At 36.3% G+C, this 15,314-nt stretch overlaps 1 protein-coding gene across 1 annotated transcript in view; it reads right to left on the minus strand.

The window, feature by feature from the left end:
- Positions 1–15,314, minus strand: part of SLIT2 (slit guidance ligand 2) — a 188,185-nt gene that overhangs the window by 90,598 nt on the left and 82,273 nt on the right. Inside the window, exons 16-19 of the mRNA XM_036765066.1 lie at positions 11,748–11,891; positions 7,542–7,685; positions 5,620–5,786; positions 3,449–3,581 (exon numbers count right to left, since the gene is read on the minus strand). Of these exons, the coding sequence (XP_036620961.1) occupies positions 3,449–3,581; positions 5,620–5,786; positions 7,542–7,685; positions 11,748–11,891 (588 nt within the window). The remainder of the gene's footprint in view (positions 1–3,448; positions 3,582–5,619; positions 5,787–7,541; positions 7,686–11,747; positions 11,892–15,314) is intronic.

The raw sequence follows: 15,314 nt of genomic DNA on the forward strand, positions 1-15,314 counted from the left end.
TCCATCACATGTGCAAAATATTTTAATAGGAAGCCTTATGTTTATTTTGTGCAAAAACATTATTATTGTATATGACAATCAAAAGCAGTACATGGTGAACAGATATAAATCATCTATGATTTCCCATATACACATTCAATAAATATTTGTTGAATTAATGAATGAATGAATGAGGTAATGTTTCTAAAGCTGATGCCTGTACTCTTCAGAGGAAGTCAAATAAAAGGACAGGGACCACCTGGTAGAGACGGATGGTGCAATGAGGGGCCCACTGAAGCCCTGGTTATAATAGTTACTGCTTATAGACATTCAATTCTGTCACTTAAGCAATAAAGTTCAGGAAGATACATTTGAGAAGAAATGTATGTGCACTGTAGCTATCAAATGGTTATTTGGAAGGGCAGGAAGATATTTTTAAGAATGTATATTTAGGCAATTATTCATTGTTGCAAAAGGGAAGAAGAAATGAAAACTTTAAAGGGATGGAAATGAAAGACAGTTAAGGGATTTCCACGTGCTACTTTATGCTTAGGCAAAATTCATTGCAGTGGGGAAAGTGCAGTGCTCTAAAGTTAGAAAACCAGGTTTCGAATCCTACTTTTGATGATTACTGTCTCTGTGACCTTGGATAAATGACTTAAGTTCCTTGGGCCTCTATTTCTTAATCTCTAAAATGAGGTAGAGGACCTCAGAGGTCCTTTCTCTCTTTAGATCTATGATCCTAGAAAACTATAAAGGACAGGTCAAATGCAAATCTGCAGAATTCTAAATGTAACAAAGTAGAATCCAATAATTGGTGACTCTCTTGGATCACTGCATTTTATCTTAAATGACTTGTCAAATATGGTGTTATGAATGAAAAAAATAGGAGCTATAAGTGGAAAGGCTGTTCTTATAGAATAGGATGACAACGTGAAAGCTGGAAAGAACTTTAAGGATGATTATCTTTAAGCCTGACCCCCTCATTTTCTTTTACTTTTTGCTAGGCTTTGTGATTCACTGGGAGCTCTCCCTGAGAAAACTTCCTCCACCAATGGAGATTTGTAACTATGCTGAAACTGACAATCTTAGAGAATTATATAGGGAATAGTATCACACAGACAGTAAGTGTCTGAGATGGGACTTGTTCTGATTCTGAGGCTGGCTCTCTAGCTACTACATGAAGCTGACTATTATTATATTTAATTTTGCAGTTACTTTCCTGGTGCCTTTTGCTTTTTTCAGAATATTAATTCATATCCCAATACACACCACTTTTCCCCTATCCAGTGAGTTAAGTCATAGCAAGGATTAAAAAACGAAACAGTTAATGCAAAACCCACCACACGCTGACCACATATGACAACACATGGAAAATCCCACATATGTTGTACTCCATCTCTTCAAAGAAAGAAGACAGATGAAGTTAGGATCATTCACAGCTCATTTCCAGATGATCATTATGATTATACAATATTTGATTCAGTTTTCTTGTTTTTTTCCACTTTTGTATTCATTGTATGTATACTGTATGTACTTAAATTCTTCCATTTTGCAGATAAGTAAACAGAGGTCCAGACAAGGACAGAGACTTGCTTTATAGCATCTCTAAAAGAGATGCCAGAACTGAACATAGTGAAGTCTGAAGGTATTGGGGGTAGGGAGAGGGTACAGAGGGATTATCCATTCTTTTTCAGGGAAGCACTCTCTTCCTCAATAAAGCCTGACTCCATTAGCTTTCTTGCTTACCATTATGAACCTATATTGAACTCCTGCAGTCCAGGAAATCTCCCAGATCTTTTTCAGCTAAACCACTGTCCAGCCAAGCCTCCTTTGTCTTGTTCTTGCAAAGCTGATTTTGTGAATTAAATGTAATACGACATTAATGCTGACTAAATTTGATTTGATTTGATTTTTGACCCAATATGCTGGACAGTCAAGATCTTTTTGAATTCAGACTCTGTCATCTGGCATGTTAGCTACTGCTCTTAGCCTTGAATCACCTGCAAATGTGATAGGCAAACCTCTTGATCTAAATCCCTGATAAAAGTTTTAAACAGCACAGAGCCAGCTGCAGATCTCAGGGGCAATTCCTTGGAAGCCTTCCAACTGACACCAACTGATTAAGGACGACTCTCTTGATTCAGTTCTTCAACGGGTTCTGAATCTACCTGAGTCCACATCTCTTCATCTTTTCCACAAGACTGGCATGAGAAACTTTGTTGAATGCTTTGCTAACATCTAGGAACCCCTAATTTACTCAACTGACAAAAATCACTTCTGTTTCTACCTCTACTCTGGTTCCCAGATTTTCATCCTCACATGAATATTGGGGTAGGAAACATTTGATTTCATTAGTGTAGGGAAATATCAATGAGGAAACTGCCTTCACCAATGCACATCTCGAACTGCTCTGCAAAATACAGACCCACAGAGTGGCCTACGAGTACACGTACACACACACACACACACACACACACACACAAATCATATTCTGGTTATCAGTCTTATCCCACTCAATGAAACCTATGATCTCAGATTGGCCTCTTTTTATTAGGATCTCTCTATATTCCTCTCCCTCATATTTAAATATCATATGTATTTGATCTATGGTTCTAAGGGTTATTGTAAGTTATTTAGGTGGACTCCTTCATTTTAGAGATGAAAAAACTGAAGCCTAGAAAGATGATGTAATTTGCCCAAAGTAGGCAGCTAGGTGGCACAGTGGATGAAGCGTTGGGCTGGGAGTCAAGGACTCATCTTTTCAAGATCAAATTTGGCCTCAGATGATTACTACTATGTGACCCTGGGCAAGTCACTTAACCTTTGTTTGCCTTCATCCACTAGAAAAGAAAATGGCAAGTCACTCCAGTATCTTTGCCACGGAACTATATAGCACAGTCAAGACTTAAACATAAGTCACCTTACTTAGCCTTTATTTCCACCATAGGTCAGGCTGCTAGGTGGCGCCATAGTGCATAGAGCACCAGGCCTGGAGTCAGGAAGACTCTTCCTGAGTTCAAATCTGGCCTCGGACACTTACTAGCTCTGAGACCCGCCCAGACAACTCACTTAACCCTGTTTGCCTCAGTTTCCTCCTCGGTAAAATAAGCTGGAGAAAGAAATGGCCAATCATTCCAGTACATTTGCCAAGAAAACCCTAAATGGGGTCATGAAGAGTCAGATACAACTGAAAAACTGAATAATAACAATTTTCTATTATATTATGTCACGTAAAGTAATACATAGCTAATTGTTCCAATGCAAAGACAACATGCAGTTTATAGGGTGGGTTTTCTTCTGTCCCTCCATCCGTTCACCATTTTTCTTTAACATCTCCAGGTGTAACCAAGGAATTTCATTTGATTGGTACATGAACCTTCTTTGACTGTATTCAACTCAAGGTGCCACAAAAAACCTGAGAGAAAACGTGACTTTGGAAATTAAGTAAACTGTGGGGCTTACTTACAATTCAGTGACGTCTTTGGGGATTCCTTTTGGTAAGGTTTTCAGGCCCTTGTTACTACATCGGACCACAGTATCAAGGCAAGTACATTCTGCTGGGCAGCGTGACAGTGGAGAACAGCTGTTGTCATCATTTCCTGGTTTGCCAGAGGAAACACAAATATGCCCAGTTTTATATTTTCAAAAATGACTTTATAGCCAGCAGGGACTTAATCTACTTAATTCTATTTAACAAACACTACCATTTTACACCGCAGGATCTCTAAAGGCACAGAACATTAAGCTACCACTGAACATTCATGTTATTTATATACATTGGATTTCAAAAGACACCAGGAATTTTACGTAATCCTTTTTTATAACCTTTTAAAGCAGAACTCCAAATAGACCAAAAATGTCTGTAGCAGCTTCTAATGTGATGTCTTTATTTAGCTACTTGTAAGAAGTAAACATGGATTTACAGAAAACTATACAAACTAAACTAAAGCAAAATCATGAAGGGAGAGAATACAGCTATGTTCCAATTAATGAAGATAATGAATCCCCCAAAGTGGTTGCAAATATTCAAATTTAAACTATTCAAAATTAAAATTACATAAAATATGGAAATTATTTCTAGCCCAATGAAATTTCAGCGTGCAATCGAACAATCCAACCATTTCATAGGATTCATTATTCTGACTAATCCAACCCAGCTGTAACATATTGTCAACTATTTTCTGTATGTGCATTATCCTATGCTGAATTTAAAAAAATAGCAAGATAAAAGAATCAACGAGTGGCGTTTAATTTGTCAATATTGGCAACATTACTACTACTACTAATTTTCTACTAATTACTACTACTTCTTTATAGACCATAACATATTGTCACATATGTTATATCTCATTTTCTCTTCATAACAACTGAGTGAGGTAGGAAGGGCAAGTTTATTTACCTCGATTTTGCAAGTGATGCACCTAAGGTTAAGAGTTTAATTAGCTTTCCTAAGGTCACACAGTGACAGAGCTGAGATTAGAACCATGGGCTTCTAAGTCTTACCCTAGCTCTTAGAAGCACTGTTGTTATTTATACAGTTAATTTTGGATATATGCACAATATATTATTAGATTAATGAACATTTTTATGTTTAAAAAGCCCTTTGATGGAGCAGCTGCAGTAACAGCTACAACAGCTCACATGAATATGATCCTTTCAGATTTACAAAGTGATTTCTTCACAGTGCCCTTATGAGGTAGGTAATTCAATTATTATTATCGCTCCGACTTTACAAATGTAAGCTGACTTGCTGAAGGTACCACAAAGGAATAGCTCAAAGAATAATTTCAAAGCATTGGGACAGTAAAGCAATTCTGAAGCTATTCTAGTTACTCAGATACCGTCATTGTAGAATCCTGGAATCTCTGAGAACTGGAAAGGACTTGAGGTATCCTATCTCACTTTCACATAAAGAAACCTAAAGACTCATAGGATGAGATGTCCTGGATGTACTGCCATCTAGATGAAATTAACCATATTCATGAGATTGTGGACCCACTGAAATTTGGAAGCATGACAGTAGAAACTGAGGCCTGTTTAAGCTGACACAGATAGTAGCAGAAAGCTGGGGCCAGGACTTAGATCTGAATCTGTATGTTTAAGAATTCTAGGACACACTGCCAACACAGCAGTATAAATAAATATTAGAAAGTGGTCTCTTAAATATTCAGAAACAAAATCATATGTAAAAATACGGTCCATGGAATTTTAAAAACACCAACAATTCTGGGTATATATTTTGCTGCTTAGATATGTGACCTTTCCATAGGAAGGAAATATTTCCTGAATTGAATATCTTGGATAATTTTGAAAGCATAAAAGGAAAGGAACCAGCCATGTGAAAATTTCGTTGACCAAATATGTCTCATAGAGCCTTGTACATAGGATACCTTTAAAAATACTATATGAATTAATTCCATTCAATTAGCATTTCAAAGCACCTGTTATGTTCAGCACACTGTAGTAAGGACTAGGCTTTAGAGTAATAGTTCAGAGAAGACATTGTTCCTGCCCTCACAGAGTTTCAGCTTAGTACAGAAGTAGCAAATAATTATGATACAAAACTGCACATGATAAATGAGTATATAAGAACATTGAATGAATGAAAATGCATGAATGAACATCTGTATTTCTTACCATCATCACAAGTAAAATCCTGAATTGCAACATCCTGGATCGGAATCTCTTTTAGGAAGTAAGGTTTCTGACATCGAGGATTTCCTGTTACAATGCGTTTCTTCCTAAGCCAATCTCCCAACCAAGCCAAGTAGCAGTTACAGTTAAAAGGATTGGCCAAGAGGTTTCTAAGAACCATATATAAACAATGAACAGTTTAGTTAGGACAACTTTATTTTTTTACAAAGCACAGTATGTTAATATAAAGAGGGGAAGCCTTTCCTGGAGCATACTAGTTTAGCTCCTGTGAAGGATAGTAGAAAGCAGGGAAGAGAGAATTGGGGGTAAATCTTTTGATTTGCTTCTCTCTATTTTGATATTCTTCCCATCTCTCATTTATACACAGGTATACACTACATACTAGATGCATTTTCCCTGGCTCAAACATTCCATTTATACTTGGGGGAGAAAAAAAAATCCCAGAAGAAAATCCTTCAAGTGATTCTATACAAAAAATAAAGTTGAAGGCAGCAATTTTGGATTTATGCAGTGTATCTTGATATATCTCATTTAGAAGTAATTTAAACTTGTCTGAGATCTGACTTGCTGTCAAACTATCCTGCACTGATAATGTGGTAATTCAATATAAAGATGAAGGCTGATTACTTTATATTATTGGGTTTAACCTGACAACAGCTATTTCATTAATTTGTCATCTCAAGATTTCCATCTCTTATTTGCTCCAGAGAATAGGTTTCCCATCTAAAGTGACAGCTGAGTTGATTACATGCCAGTTATAAAAATGAATTTACTTCTACAAATCCCAATACTTTTGGCATCTCACCACTTGAACACAAACCTATTGACAATTCCATTATTTATAAACATGCCATCTTTAATATGCACAAATTAGTCACTAGGTGTAAAATGTCACATTTTATGTGGAAAGAGGATTAAGTGCTTTACTGATGGATGCTTCCCTCAGAAATAATTCTGTTACTGACTTGGGCTATGTGAAACAAGTTTTTTTTTCTTTTTCCATCCTCTCCAGTAACCTTTATTTCCCACCCATTAAATTATAACAATACATTTAGATGCAAACCACTGCTTGGAAATTAATCATGTCTAACACTACTGTTATGCACTATACAAAGTATTAATTAAGTTGTAGGCACACTATACACAAATACTCTTTAAGCACCAGCTACATTCATCCCCAACTCTTTTTTTTCTGAGATTATGAAAAATTTTTTCTTCACCCATCTAGGAAATATTTTACTAATGATTTGCTTCCAAGACTGTTAAGAGTTTAGAATCATAGACTGTAGAGCTGAGAGGGATCATTAAGAGTATCTAGTCCTACCTTTTAGTTTTAAGAATGGGGTACCTGAGGATCAGAGAAGAGGAGTAACATTCTCTAGGTTACATAGTTGGTCAAGAGCAGAGCTGGAATTAAGACCCAGGTCCTCTGACCCTAAATACAACACTACCTACTAGGTTTCTCTTTTTAGTATAACTCCACACTGAAAAATTACTTTTATGACCCACCTTATTTACATTGCAAATAATCAGATCAATGTAAGATTATTGGGGTGGGTAGTATACTAACAACTTTTCTATTTCAGTGATGTAAGATTGGTTAGACTGAATTATTCATCTACATTGTCACATTTTCACTTGATTAAAAGAAATGATCTACATTTTTGTAGTCAATGTAGTTTTAGAATTAAACTAAGCAAAATTCATCAGTTTGTCACTTTTTAAGAAAAATGCATGAGCTCCTGAATGGCAGTGGTATCTTGGACACTCAATTTTTAGTAATTCTTTTTTATTATCTATGCCTAATGAGGACATCATATTGCTACTGAGACATTATTGAAAATATGTAACTAAATCTTTAACTGGCTAATTCAATCAATAAATAAGTTACCATCAATACTTACAACGTGGATAAGGAATGAAGGGTATCAAACGCTCCTGGAGCAATTGTTGTAATTTGATTGTCATACAAAGAAAGCAAACGTACAGAACTGAGTCCTATGAAGCTATCATTTCCTACACAGGTTATGCGATTACTTCTCAACATCCTGAAAAATAAACGATATTGTTACAGAAATAAAGAATTGTATTGATATTATATCTAGCAGAAATCTACAGGGTGTCCCTAGAGTCTGAACACATAAGAAAATGCATATTTTGAAATATTTGGAATATTAACAGACCTTAGCTCCCTTGACTTCTTTTTCTGAGGCATGCTAAAGGAGAAGGTGTATTCAATGAAAATCACAGATGCAACACACTTGATTAAATGCATAAAGAGTAAATGTGCTAAAATTGATGGCAATGTGGTGTTATTGCATCGAGTTCATGTGAATCTTGAAAAGCACATCAACTTTTGCATTACAAATGATGGAAATCATACTGAAGATGTTATTTGTTAACATTCCAATTAAATAAAATGTTGAAAATTTCTTTCATTTCATTTCTTGAAAATATGCATTTTGCCTATGTGTCTAGACTTTAGGAACACCCTGCAGAACAAGCCCATCCTACAGTATTTCATTATTATTTTCTATATAATTTATTAATGAGAAGTATATTTATAAGCCACAAGCATAGTGCTTATTAGTGAAACAATGCAAAAAACAGTATTATTCCTGATTTTAATATAGTTATAACCACATTCTTATTTCTAGTGCTACTGTCATAAAAAGAATTATACTTGATTATAAGAATTTCATTATTAGGATTCCAATGTTTATTACCATATATTATTATTACTAAGCTATTGCAATCATGATTTCTTATAATGAGCTTTTTATAACATTGCAACAAAAGTGATTCTGCCCATAAAGCAGCTGAATTGTTTATCTCTTGACTGAAAAATCCTTTCAGAGGTAAAATTTTGGCTGATTATTTGTGATATTCTTCATATATTCCTGCATCATTTAAAAAACCAATTTTCCTGTTCATGCCACTAAATAAATGATATAATACACTAAAATATTAAAACAAGGGCATGATGGCACTTCTCTGAGATGCATTTAAAAACATTCCTGTACACAGAAAATGCATCTCAATTACCGAAATGAGCTGGTGTCCTAACTTCATGGGTACTGATATAAAATATGGTGAAGGGTTGAATGTCTTTATACCATTATACAATACATAAGAGATATGTGCTTTTATCAGCAGCAAGTCCTATATGCTTTATTAAGTAAGTCCCGGGAGGATGCCTGAGGCATCTGAAATTGAAATGATGTGTCTGGGGTCACATAGTCAGTGGTGGTATTTGAAACTGTTTTTCCAGATTAGAAGCCTAGGGATTTATTCACTCTGCCATTGTGGCTATATTAGTAAAAGCAAGTGATAGATAAAAGTAAGGGTATAGTGCACAGTTTGACTGTCCCTCCTCTCTAAAAAAAGGGGGGAGACATAGCTTAAAAAAGAATGCCTTGTCAGTTATCTTCAATCTTCAGAAAATGTGAAGATCTAGAATCAAAGAATTTCAGAGTTGGAAGGAATTTCAGAAGCCATCTAACTGAAACTATACCAGAGAAGGAATTCTGTTGCTCTTGTTCAGTTTTTTTCAGTTATGTCCAACTCTTTGTGACTCCATTTGGGGTTTTCTTGGCAAAGATACTAGAGCGGTTTGCCTTCTCCTCCTCCAGCTCATTTTACAGATGAGGAAACTGAGGCAAATAGGATAAAGTGACTTGCTCAGGGCCACACAGCCAGTAAGTGTCTAAAGCTGGATTTGAATTCAGGTCTTCCTCACTGCAGTCTGGGTGCTAAATCCACTGCACCACCCACAGCTTAAATAGTGTTTCTATTCAGTTCCAGAATGGTATAGTTTCTTGGCTCTAGCAACCATAAATGTTGAAAGGTAGAACAAGAATGAACCAGGGTCTTGAAAGGATTGTGGCTTGGTGGAAATCAGAATCATAGCATTCTAAATCTAGGGCTGCAAGGGTGAATGCCAAAGCTAACCTTCATAACCTACTTATACATCCTAGTAGGCCTAAGAGAAACAACAGAGGTATGAGACTATGAGAATTATAGTGGGAAGGATGGGGAAAAAGCTTGAGAGAGCGAATGGCTTTATCATCTTTTAGCTACATGGATAATTACAGAGGAAGAGGAAAGAGGATCATGGACGAATTGCCACTAAGCAAGAATGGGTGATAGAGTCTAGGGAAAAAAGTACATACATACTTGCATACACACACATATATATCCAACTTACAAATGAACTGTGTTCTAAAAGTTCATTTGCAATTAAAAATTAAAGCTAGCATCTACAGAGTGCTTTAAATTTTGCAAAGTACTTTACAGAAATTATTTCACTTTGGGTATAACTGTCGTAGGTAGGTGCAATAATTACCCCTATTTTGCAGATGAATAAACTGAGGCAGAAAGAGGTTAAGTTAGTTGCTAGTAAGTGACTGAGTTCAGGTTTTCTTGACTCCAGGTCCGGGGCTGTATCCACTGCACCACCGAGCTAGCTAGTTTGCCTTTGTGTGGTGCTTAGAAAGAATTTTCCCATGTATATATTGCTCTACATGGTGGTTGGATTCCTGTCCAGTATATGGAAGCATAATGTACCTGAGATATATCATACTAAAATGTAAGTTGTGTGCAGGGCTCCTCAAGGAGTTATGCACACAGTAGGTGTCTAACAAATTGCTGCTCAATGAATATATTTGCCTGTTACTTAGCTTAGCCCCAGCATACGCATGGGTCAGTGAGAAAGATGAGTCCTCAAAGAAGTAAGCACACAGATATTACATAAATGTATTATTGTGTCATCAGATTAACCAGAATAATTTGAAAGCTTTTCTCCAGTCAATATAGGTATGAAAGTTTAGGTCAGTCTTCTTTATGAAGCATCCTCATCACCTATCATGATCACGGCTACTTGCTCTTCCTTAAAGTAGGCAAGAACCAGAAACTCAGATGACATGCTTAATCAAAACAGGGAATTTCATGATATTTAAAACAATGAGCAAAGACATAGGTGAACCAGTTTTAGGCTGGATATCTTAAGCCTTAGGATAGTATGTGTTCTCTATGATACCATTTTCTTTCTCCAGATTTTATCTGGATAAGAACTTCATTGTGATTTGATACACTGCCTCAGTTCTTAAATTGGGTGGGCGATCTTCAGAAAACTATGTAGGTCGGGAAGGAGAGAGGGAATTAAGAAGGGAGCAGGACTCTAGTTCTCATTTCCATGCCTCATGGACAGGTGCCACTGACAGAAAATGAGCTGTGCATAGGATTGAATAAGAGGAGAGCAGCGGCCTAGCTCACATTGGGAAAACTGAAGCTCCCAACACCAGTAAAACCAGAGATCCAAGAAAAAATGCAGATCAAGACTACTAGCCTTGATAAATAGTCTTCCATGATTTTTGTGGCTGAAAAATTAATCATCTTATAGTTAACCTTAGGATGGGCCTTTGTGAATTTAGCCAGATTGGTCCTTATCTTGCCAGGAAACAGGCTATCAATTCACTTCCCGGCCATCTCTATACTATGCCACCCATCCATATTTTACCCCTTTCCATCTTTCTTTTTAGGTATTGTTTCTACATGTAGGCTCCTTGAAATCAGGACTATCTTTCCTGGTTATATTTGTATACCCAGAACTATTTATCACAGCACCTGAAATATACTAAGTACTTAATAAATGGTCTATTTATTTAAAAAAAGAGACATACAGTTAATCAGCAGCCATGTACGTAAAACTTTTTGCACTTGGGTACGACTGCTATAAGTTGCAATCCACTGGCATAAACTTTAAGAATGCACTATTATCTCCACACAACCATGTGGCATCATGGTATCAATTCAGCAAGGAGATATTTTATTTTCATACTAAATTATGAGCTCATTGACAACAGGGACCACATTAATTTCCATCTTTGACTCCCTAGTACCTAGCACGTTGCTTTGATAGGTATTATATGATTAATAAATTCTTGTTGAATTACACATCAATTTTTGTGTCTCTTCCAGCAAGGAGTTATGCACACAGTAGGTGTCTAACAAATTGCTGCTCAATGAATAAATTTGCCTGTTTTAAATCACTTCCATGTATGAGAAAAACAATTATTCACAAAAATGTTATGATGAAACAAGATGCTTACAGAGTTTTGAGGCTTTCTAATCCCTTGAACATCTTATGGCGAACATTTTCCAGTCGGTTACTAGTGAGAAGAATTTCATTTACACCAGAGGCTCCTTCAAATGCTCCTTCTTCAATATCTGTGATCTTATTGTTGCTGAAATTTCTAAATGAAAATCAATGTGACAAAGAGAAACAGTTGGGAATTTCTTCATGATTATTAATGAGTATCAAAAATAACATGTTGAAGAGGAATTGTATACTATACTTCTCTATATCCCTATATCTCAATGCCTCTCTCTCTCCCTCCTTCTTCTACTTTCTCTCCCTCCCTCCCTCTCTCCTTCTCTCCGCCCCCCCCCTCTCTCCCCACTATCTACCTATTATTTCCTTTCAGGGAAGAAATGTCACAAAACTTTTCAGGATTTCCCTGTCTCATCTTCCTAACTCTGAATAAATTGCCAAAGTCTGGGCTTCCAAGAGTTTCTGTTATCTTACATGAGAAAAGACAAGAGGAAAAATGGCAATAGCAAGAATAACAAAAAACCCTGATAATACTGTGTTTCCAAGTATATATAAGGTATGTAAGACAGTCCTTGTTCAAAGGCAAGGCCTTCATAGTCTCCACAGGAAAAATGGCAAATAATCAGGAAATCTTTGTTGAATAAAAAGTAGTCAGGGTGAGTAATACTAGCTGACAGCCATGTAGCTTTTTAAGGTTTGCAAAATGTTGTATATATATACATATATGTCTATAAATTATATATTTCTATGTTAATATATTTAATATGTTTTATACATATATGAAAAACTAAGAACCTAAGAAGCTAGTTATCCTTCATTTCTCTTCTGGCTCCTGTTCTGAGTCTCCAGTACTTGCCACCATGCCTCAGCTGTCTTTTCACTCTGGAGGGTCCCTCTATCCTTAACATTCCTTTCTCCATTGGTGAGTTCTTCCTAGAACCTTCATTCTGAGGAAAGGCTCAGGCCAGTCATCCTTCATTCCTCCACTGGCTCAGCATCTGGCTCTGGACTTTGCTACCATGCCCCCAGGTGAGTATCTTCTCCCCCTCCCCCTCCACTTTTCAGTTAACTTTTATGTGTTATATTCCTCCATTAGAATATAAACTCTTTGAGGGAAGGGATTGCCTCTTTTTTTCTTAAATTTGTGTAGCTTAGCATAGAATTCAAACCTATGCTTCTCTGGATTCCAAGCTCAATGCTCTTTTAATTATGCCATGCTGCCTCTCTTAATCCCTCTATGTGTGACCTTTAGTTTATTTTTCCTATAGTCCTTTAGGAACTTGTCTTTCAGTTTTTTCTTCTTTCTGACTGAACAAAAAATTAAGCACCTTCCTTATCTCCTGGAATGGTACTTCCCATCTATTTATCTCTATAAGTGAGATGCCTGTATCTATTGCCTTTACTTCAACTGTACTTGCTTTTGTCTCCGTCGCTCTACCGAAATCATCCTCTCAAAGATCTATCTCCCTTTTTGTCTACTCACACAGCCATAACTTTAGTTCAGGCTCCCATAACACCTTTCCTGAACTATTGCCACGGTCTTCCATATGATCTCCTTTCCTTAAGTCTCTCCCCATTCCAATTCCTTTTCTCCTCACTTGCCAAAGTGATTTTTCTAAAGTAATGGGTCTTGTCGTGTGCAAAGTACTGTTATCAATGATCTGTAGGTACTGTCTTTTCCTTACAGGATCAAGCATGAACTTCTCTGCTTGCGAGAGAAACTCTAGCCTTTCTTTGTATCTTCAGTGCTTAACATACTTCCTGGTACACAGTAAGCACTTACTAAATCCTCACTGATTGACTATCACAATAACTCCTTAGCACGTCTTCTTGAATCCTCTCTCCAATCTATTCTACAATCGTTCTTTTTTATCTCTTCCTTCCTACTCTCTCTCGGTAATCTCATCATTTTCCATGATAGCAATTCAGCAAGGAAATGTTTATTTTCCTACTCAATCATGAGCTCACTGATGACACCTCCAAGATGACGTCTAAATCTCTGCATCTTGCCTTTCATCCATTTCCTGAATATTTATTCTTCATTTTCAGCTGCCGATTGGATAGCTCTATCTCCCACTGTCACCTTGAATACACTATGTCTAAAAGTGACTTCATTATATTCTGTCTTAGACTGGCCAAATCTCCAGATTTCTATTTCTACTACCATCCCGCCAATGGTTCAAGCTTGAAACCTCAGCATCATCTTCCATACTTTCCTTGCTCGTGCACATCCAATTCTTTGCCAATTCCTCTCACTATAATATAGGCTCCTCAGGGAAAGGGGCTATTTTTTGTCTTTACATTTCCAATGCTAGCACCTTAGATACTTTTCACATAGTAGGTATTTAAAAAAAGTTTATTGAATTTAATTAGTAAATGTGTATTGAATCCACACTACTGCCACAACAAATTTCCTTCCACATAGATACGTCTATGTCAAACTGCTGGTCACAAACTTTCAGTGTTTACTGTTTTCCTATTAAAGGGCATACTCATTTATCTCATATCCAAATTCCTACATAACTTAGCATCACTTTGTCTTTCACAATTACTTCATGTCACTTTCATTTGTACACTCTATGCTCCTATCACACTGGAGAGTATTATTGGTCTATAATTCTTCTGCACCCACAATTTTGCTCATCCTGTTTCGTAATGCTCTCTCTCCTCTTTTCCCTATAAATACTATCCATCCAATTTAAATGATACTTCTACCAGGAAGTGTACTCTTCCCAAGTCAATAATAACCTTCCATGACTGAGTTCATGTAAATATCAAGTACCTTATACTAAATATCACTGGATATTATAATTAGATGTGATTAGGTCTTAGCATATCACTATGATGTAGCCTTCACAGGAACAATCTTTTCTAAATTGTGCATCTTTTTCTACTCCTTCACAGAGTGCTCTATAAACCGCAGGCCCTTGGCACCTTTTCGTTTGTGAATGAATGAATGAACTCATTGAACACCTCCTCCATGATGCCTTCCTTCCAATTCCCCACTCGATTTCCCCAAGTGAAAGAGAATAGAGTAGATGGCTTTCGGATTCCATTAACTCACAACAATTAACAGCATAATAATTAACTCACAAAATAAGCAACTGTGCTATATTGAAAACTTAAGATCTCCTTCAACTTAGAATTGATGTATGGGTATAAGACATAAGATAGAAATAAATTAATATTTAATACATTTCCAAAAAAGAATGTGTACAATTTTATTCCATCTAACAAATATATCAGCTTTTCACTAAGCATTTAGGTTAAGGCTAAGGAGATTTTTTTTTTTAAATCTGGAAACTGCTGAGTTGGTAAATTTATTTTACAATATGAATTGTGGACATGAAGTGACATAGATGAGCTAAGAAGTCAGTTTTCCAATCATTTGGTTTTGATTATTTTCTGATGAAAGTTTAATGAAGCAAAAAAGTCAAATGCTTTTCTTGAATGTGCCAAAAGAGGCGTTAACTGTATGGTTTGGGGAGTAGTAAAGGAAGTTACAAAACATTACTGGGTGCATTTCTGATGAGCTTAGATTGCTACATTCCTGCTGTGTCTTTAT

This window comes from Trichosurus vulpecula, chromosome 6, assembly GCF_011100635.1.
Source record: "Trichosurus vulpecula isolate mTriVul1 chromosome 6, mTriVul1.pri, whole genome shotgun sequence".
In the NCBI taxonomy this organism is placed as follows: Eukaryota; Metazoa; Chordata; class Mammalia; order Diprotodontia; family Phalangeridae; genus Trichosurus; species Trichosurus vulpecula.